The sequence below is a fragment of the Diuraphis noxia genome, unplaced genomic scaffold (genome assembly GCF_037042655.1).
Source record: "Diuraphis noxia isolate RWA-SAM2 unplaced genomic scaffold, SU_Dnox_SAM2 contig0005, whole genome shotgun sequence".
In the NCBI taxonomy this organism is placed as follows: Eukaryota; Metazoa; Arthropoda; class Insecta; order Hemiptera; family Aphididae; genus Diuraphis; species Diuraphis noxia.
In genome coordinates, this window is record NW_028301715.1 from 47,960,387 (window position 1) to 47,968,497 (window position 8,111).

At 25.1% G+C, this 8,111-nt stretch overlaps 1 protein-coding gene across 2 annotated transcripts; it reads left to right on the plus strand.

The window, feature by feature from the left end:
- The first annotated feature begins 1,155 nt into the window (after positions 1-1,155).
- Positions 1,156-6,652, plus strand: LOC107166418 (cap-specific mRNA (nucleoside-2'-O-)-methyltransferase 2-like). Of its 2 annotated transcripts, none has more exons than XM_015515075.2 (11): positions 1,156-1,687; positions 3,167-3,487; positions 3,557-3,757; positions 3,834-3,945; positions 4,008-4,220; positions 4,289-4,548; positions 4,647-4,832; positions 4,972-5,129; positions 5,224-5,464; positions 5,548-5,740; positions 5,827-6,652. In XM_015515075.2, the coding sequence occupies exons 1-11, from the start codon at positions 1,445-1,447 to the stop codon at positions 5,919-5,921; spliced, it is 2,223 nt and encodes a 740-aa protein (XP_015370561.2). In that variant the 5' UTR covers positions 1,156-1,444; the 3' UTR covers positions 5,922-6,652. The 2 variants fall into 2 exon arrangements, with proteins under 2 accessions (XP_015370561.2, XP_015370562.2); XM_015515076.2 differs by having other exon boundaries at positions 4,656-4,832.
- The last annotated feature ends 1,459 nt before the right edge of the window (positions 6,653-8,111 follow it).

Here is an 8,111-nt window from a genome sequence, read left to right on the forward strand (position 1 = left end):
AGATATGTGTGTTTTTTTTTTTAGGAAAATGGGTAGTTTTAAAGGGAAGGTTTTTATATTGGTCGTTTTAAAAAAAAAAGTTTAATCTAGATTTCTGCTAGGGTTTTAGAATTTATTATATAATATGTTATATATCCAAGTTTTTTTTTACGTTACATCAAAGTTGGAAACATGATTCGTAGCCAGTAGACCATCGGTCTGCACAAGAGGATTTTAGGAAGAGCCAAATGTAATTTTTTATTTTTATTACCTATATCTGTGGCTTGAGCTCCCCCTACCTCGATTAAATGTATCAAGCTCCCCCCTAAGATTATTCAGAATTGTATTACCTACATTAAAATTCAATGATAATATTTCTTGACTTCTTGTAATAAAAGTGGTTATTAATAATGCTATATTATATTTACATTTTTAGATTCTGAGCGGAGTGAGGAATATATTAGTTTTACAATGTTTATTTGTTATTTCTTTATAAGTTATAACCTCATTCCTCTTAACTAATTGGGTTGACCGAATTAATTAAAGTTAAATTTAAACAAAATATCCATGGAATGAGCCAAGGTATAACGTCATATTTGAACATTATATTAAGTAAAAAAAAGAACTTAATGTAAATTAAAAAGTTCAAAGGAGGTTTAGTATATATTTTAAGTCATAAATAATAAATACTGCCACACTGTGTTGGCCACCAAAGCACCAACACAGTATTTTAGGCCCTACAAAGTACAAAATAAGTTTAAATGACTACTAACTAACACTAATTTTCAGAAAATACTAATAATTAATTGTGTTATTAAACGGCTGCCCGGTTGAAGTCTAGACCGATCACGAATTGATTCTACTGTATATAAATATAACCGCACGTACAACATGGTAGATAGTGTCACCACCATATAAAATAAATTATCTATTAATCTACTCTGTGCTGCCACTATTAAGCCCTATTAAGAGGACGTGATACCACCAATTTTGAAGTGTAAAAACATCATAAGGATAATAATAAAAATAAATTACGATAATGACACGCTGTCACATGATTTTAGAAAATAGCGCGTGCGGCGCAGCCGAGGACACGACATTTTAATCATTTTATCTATTTTCTATGGACACGACATCATATTATTAATTGATAACAGTAGAAAGCTGTTATCACTGTTAAAACCAGGCCAATGAGGCAATGACCATTCCATTCTAATATTCTCTTCTCTCTTGACAACTTGACGACTTGACGTTGTAAGTTGTAAGTTGTAACTTGTAAGGCAGAACATTTTATGGTTTTAAGTTTTCGTAGTTCAATCTCGGAATTGGCAAATCCTGATACTCGTTTTTTTTTTTAAATCAAAATGTAATGTCGATTGTTGTTAAATATTTCATGTTGCTTATTTATTGTCCATAATAAATTAATTCCAAATACGAGTAAATTATTGTTTAAATTCTACGGACAATGCAGACTAAAATGGATAAGACCGAAGACTCTTTTAATAACAATTACACTACTTATGAGTACCAGGTAAAGAATGGTATCAGGGAGAAGAAACATTACGGAAACACTAATGGTTACCAGAACAAACCAACGCAATATGATGAAGTTGTCGCTCAATTATTCAAAAAACAATTTCCCCTGACTAATCAAGGCAAGTGGGAACTTCCTAACCCGGATACCATGCTGAGACTCTGTAAATGGGAGGTAATCAACATCATTAAATTCCATTTTAACCCCTGTATTGTTCAATATTCATATATAAATTAATTAAACATATATTGATAAATTAATGTTTTTGTAAATATCCTAATGTTCATTGGCATATGAAAGTTAAGGTCATTATTTATAATAACCTTTATCATAATTTATTAGTAACACATTAACTAGGTATCTATATTATATTTTATATTTAATACAGTTTTGGAAATTAAAAAATTTGATTTTTCATATATTTTTTAATTTTAAAGGAATGATTATTAATTTGTAACTTCCTAATAAATTATTTTTATAAGCTAGAAAAAATATTATAATCTGGATTGGCAAGTGAATGGACTTCAAATTATTTTACTACAAAATGTATAAGTAGTGTAGGTAACTACTAATATCAAAAAAAAAAAAGAAAAACCAGTTACTAACTTTAAATTAGACTTATTATCTATAAAAATGATAAAAGATTACAATTATTATGATTGCAATATAGCATAAAATAATATATGTATTAATACTAACTACCCATTAATTTAATGTACTTAATGATTATTGACCTGTGTATATGTTTGAAAGACAGTGTATTCAATTTTATATTCTTTGAGCTCTTATATTACTAAAAATAACATTTGCAAGACCACAGTAATGAGAATAATTAATTTTATAAACTTTATCACTGCACTAACTGCATGTTGGTACATAAATAATAATTTATAGACATTTCATGTACATTAAAGCTGCTGAGGGCTCAAGGGTCAATCTTAGATACTAGAAAAAATTATTTTTGAAAAATTAATTTCTTATCTGTATTTCAATTTTGTAACGCTGATAGTATTTTTATGAGAATGTGTTGCTGATGAGTTAAAGTTTTATTCATGGAGACTTAGTTAAAATAACAAATTTCTGAAATATTTGAACCCAACATGTATTTAAAATTTTAAAATTTAAATAGTGCCTATTCAAAATTAGTCTCATTATATTTTTCAGGCAAAAATAAGGATTAAAATTTAAAGTTGAAATTTTCTATTTTGTGGTACAGATATTATCTATATATTTCTTGTCTGAATAGGTATATTATAAAGTTATTAGGTACCTAATTATTTGATCATTCATAAAATATAATATTTTGAGTTTTCCCATGAAATAATCTTGGGTGGGCTCCAAATTATCGATCCATATTCTAAATTTAATCGGATAAGGGAGAAATATTAAACATAAGCAAAATACAATGTCGTTAAATTCCAAGCAGATAAAATAACTACCAACTCTAATCATATTGTCAGGTATATAGAATATATTTAATTAGCATTTAAGATCTCAATAATATATTTTGTTTTTTTATAATAACACTTGTTGGATAAATTAAAAGCACATGAAAGTAAAAATAATAATTTCAGTTTAAAATAAAAACTTTTAAACTTAAGCATAATTTTTATTTTGAATATACTAAATACAATATTATTATTTTCTTTTTAGTTACCAGATTTTATGCATTTAAAAAAATCACTTAACACAGTCAAAGATAAACTAAATGATTTTAACTTAACTGAATGGCATACAAATACAAAACAAACAAATCCAGCTGGTAAAGTTATATCTAAAGTTCGAGGAATTGGACATCCAGAACTATTGACCGGTGCTTGGTTGAAGTTTTTTGAACTATTAAACGATTATAATCTAATACCTCAAAAAAGCATTGAAAATGGTAAGTTGTACAGTGTTCATTTATGTGAAGCTCCTGGAGGTTTTATTTCTGCTCTCAACCATTATATCATTAGCCAAGAAATAAACGTCAAAGTAAGTATTTCTTATAAGTGTTAATAATTGTTTTATTTAATTTAACTATTTTTTTTTTTATCATTCAAGTGGGATTGGGTAGGAGTTTCATTAAATCCATATCATGAAGGAAACGGTAATCCTGATTTAATAAATGATGATAGATTTATGTTATATACATTAAACCATTGGTTTTTTGGTAAGGATCACACTGGCGATATTTTTCAAAAAAATTTCTACAAAGAATTATATACCTTTGTAAAAAACCGTTTTGGCGAAGAAGCAAATTTGGTAAATAACACATTTGAATCATTTGATTATTGGTTTATGTATGATTTAAAATAATATTTTTTATTATGATCTTCAGGTAACAGCTGATGGAAGTATGGATTGTCAAAATAATCCTGACGAACAAGAAAATGTAGTAATGCGCCTGCAAATAGTAGAGACTATGGTCGCCTTAATGATACTTCAAAAAGGTTGTATTTATACTTAATTTATTTGTGAGATTTTTTTTTTTGATAATGTTTTTGAATTTTAGGTGGTTCATTTGTTATAAAAATGTTTACTATGTTTGAATGCAATACGTTATGTCGAATATATTTGTTATGTTGTGCTTTTGATTCAGTACAAATAAAAAAACCAGTTACTAGTAAGCAGGGAAATTCTGAGGTTTATGTTGTATGTTGCGGATACAAGGGGTTACAACATGTGGAACCTTGGATTCATACTTATTTTTCGACTATAGATCGCAGTATGTATTACTAAAAACCATAAATATTGATTATTACTTACGTCATATGACTTATTTTATCGTTTTAGATGTCTCTGATTATTGTCTGTTTCCATTGAAAGAATTGCCTAAGGATTTCTTATCAACAATGTATAATTGCTCAAAATATTTTAGTGAACTACAAATGCAAGTTATTGAAAATAATATTGAACGATTTGTTAAAAAAATTGAAAATGATGCCAAAAATTTAAGTGACCTACAATATTGTGTTGCTAAAACATATGTGTATAGGTATAAAATAAAAAAAATAGACTCATCACAAGAAATAGTTGGACATAATAAACTTCAGGTAAAAATAAAAAAATTTGATAAAAAAAAAATTCTAAATTAAGTGATAAAATGTAAATTCTTTATCTTAAACATGCTGGATTGTTTTAAATTAAAAAGAGTTTACAGTATGATTTGCCAAAAGTTTTATCTATGAAGTTAGTCATGGATTATTCATTTTCTGAGAAACAGCGTAGGACAGAATATCGAGCATCAGATGAAGCAAAGTTACTACAAAATGAAGTGAATCAGTTTGATAAATATCAATGGCAATATGAATCAACAGTTTTGTGGTTTACTGCAGAGGTTAACTTAATCATTTAATTTTTTAGCAATATTATTTTAACTAAATAATAAAAATATTAATTTCATAATGAAATTATATTTATTTTGTGTCTTCAACGAATGATTTAAAATTGGTTACATTTTTAATTTATTCATATAGGATGCCAAAATTGACTCATCTGATTTTAATATTCAAATGGGTAAACCTGTATCTGTGATACGCAGCTCTAAGTTTTGTGTGGATATATTAATAGACTACAGTAACCGAGCAAGATCATTATTTACTATTCCTATTGAAGACAGTATTAAACGCAGAGAGTTAGTTTAAAATTTATTTTCATTTAAAACTTTACAAGTGAAATTATTATTCAAATTTTGATCTCAATATAAAATATTCTTTTATGCATTGCAGTTACTTTTGGTTACAAATACCAAGACAGACTATTAATGGGCAGTTAATTGTTTGCGACCTAACATCGATTTATATTAGTGATTGTATCAATAATAATAGAAAACAACATGATTCTTTAATTGCTATCTTAGAATCATTTGATAAACTTCAAACTTCTGATAGTTTATTATTAATTGGATATCCATTGCTTACTCAAGTAAATGTTGGTGTTTTCTTTGTACTTCTTAATATGTTCCTAAAGGTATTTAAAATTTGGTCTATACAAATTTATAAATTCTGTTTTAGTTAAACATTTAAATTTTGTTGTTTTATTGTTTATTGTAGACTGGTGTGATGAAACCTGATAAAATGGGCCATGCTTTTGTGTTTTGTTCAAAAGTTAATGGCAAAAATATAGATGATTTAATAGCTCTTTTAAACGAATTAAAAAAGCATATTAAAGATCCCAGTATCATAGATATAGTTGAAAAACAAGAACAATCTTTAATATCATTCTTTCCAATTAAAAAACTTATGTGTAAGTTATGATTTTTTTTTTGCATTCATTTATTTAACATGCTCATCATTTAAATAACTCAAAAAATGTATTAATTTATATTTCAGTTCAACCTATTTATAAAGACATTGTTACTGTTAATTGTTTGCTTATAATCAATGAAGTGAAAAAAACTGTCCATTCTTTTTTGCAACAAAAATGAATAATTTGTCATCAGAAGACAATTAATTAATATTTTTCTTTGTTAATATGTATTTATGTATTTTTTTTTTTAATATACTATTCTCAGTATTTTAACGACTAAGAATTATGAATATGTTGTGATAATTATTTTTAAAATTATTATCCCATAATATATTAATATCATGATAATGTATTATTTACATTTTCACTTATTATTTATACCTAACCTATTTTATAAATATTCTTTTACATATGTTTAGGAAATAATTAAAAAATACCATTATTTTACCAATGAATACATTTTTTTAAATCTTTTATATTGTACCAATCAAATTTAAACGGCTTATTGTGATTATGTTTGGAAAAGACTGATGGTTAAAATATTTTAAGTCATTAATTAATTTATAATATTTAATACATTGAATTTGTGTATGATAATTTAATATAATATTTATTACTAGTATATTGTATAAATATAATATATCTTAATACAATTCTAAAATATAATTTCTTTAACATTAAGGAAATTATAAATAAACCAAAGCGAATTTAATAGCATTACATTCCAGACTGTTTTTATACTTTGAAATTTTTTATTCTATTGTTTTTAATAATTTAAAATGTTAATGAGTTTATTATATTGGATATTGATGTTAAAAATACTAAATATGATTGTTATACTATACCTAGTATTAATGATGTTATTAAATTGATATTTTATGATATTAAATAGTTTTTTGATGTTTTTAACCTTGTGTTTTATTTTATTCTTTTATCATCAACATATTTAACATTTTGTTTCTTTTAATTGTGTAAAAAGAATTTATATTAATATATAATATATAATAATTGTATATTATATATTATGTAATATACATTTTTTACGAATCATCTGATAGAAATAAAGCTTAGTAATAATGAACATCATATAATATTCATCTGTAAAAAACAATTCCCTCCTGATGTATAATAAGTGAGAGTATAACTTGTCACAGATGCGTTTTATTTTATCTCCATTTTCCCTTAAGGCTCATATAAGACGCATGTTAAAATCTTAGTGAGAATTTGAAGAGGAAAACATTTGTTTATTCTTATGTCACACCAGAAACCTTTGCATTTTTATGTGTGTACCTACTTAAAACAACATTACAATGGATATTGTGAGAATATCACTATTAACTAAAATACTAAATATTAAAAACTAATAAATACATAATACAAGATTGATATGTATAAATTATCTGATTACTATTTGATGATTTATTATATCTGAGAATTATTTGACTCTGATGCTCTATAATATTATATATCATATTTTATTATAATAATCTAATAATATGGGTGATCCATTGAATATTTGAACTGGACATCGAGTTCATATCTACCACAAAATTACCAAATTAGTTGTGCTTCAAGATTCAGGATATATAAGAAAATTCAAGATTGTTTATGATATATATATGTATATTAATATATGTTTCAATGTTTGGTTACAACTAATCAGGAAGAGGAATCATATAAAATTGTAAAATTCAAGACTTAATTAATAACATTAGAATATTAATAAAATTACTAAATAACTGCAGAAAAATTTGTAAATTATCACAATTTTAAACGAATTTTTTTAAATTATTATTTTTAAACATATTTTGATTACGGCAAGAACAGCTTCCAAAACATTTTGTATTTTTAATCTTTTTTTCTCGAAATATAGGACAATGGTTGTTTTCGTTAGTCTAATAATTTGTAATTTTTTTTAAATTTTTATGGTAAATTATCAATATTGTACAAAAATAGAAAAGAAATAAAATATTAAAATAAAAAATATAAAGAAGTACAACTAAGGCTATTGTCAATAGTTATATTAAAAGTAATTAAAATTAGGGAGAGTTGATGTTATGGATCTGTGTCATTTCCTAAACTTAAAAATGCTGGAGAATGATACCAGATGCAAATATTAAAATTGCGATATTTCCTTCCTCCTGGTCGCCGGGTGGCTCTCGAAGTCGTAATTCGAGAATATGATCAAATACACCATAGTAATAAAATGTTTATAAATAAATTATAAAAATTAACATACCTAGATAATATGATGCTCGTGTACCTTACCTTATTCGCAGCTATATTTGATTTATGCAGATGACTTAATAAGGTTAAAAAAGTTTTAAACACTCAAATCGAAATAAATACAACACTGATAAATTTTTTG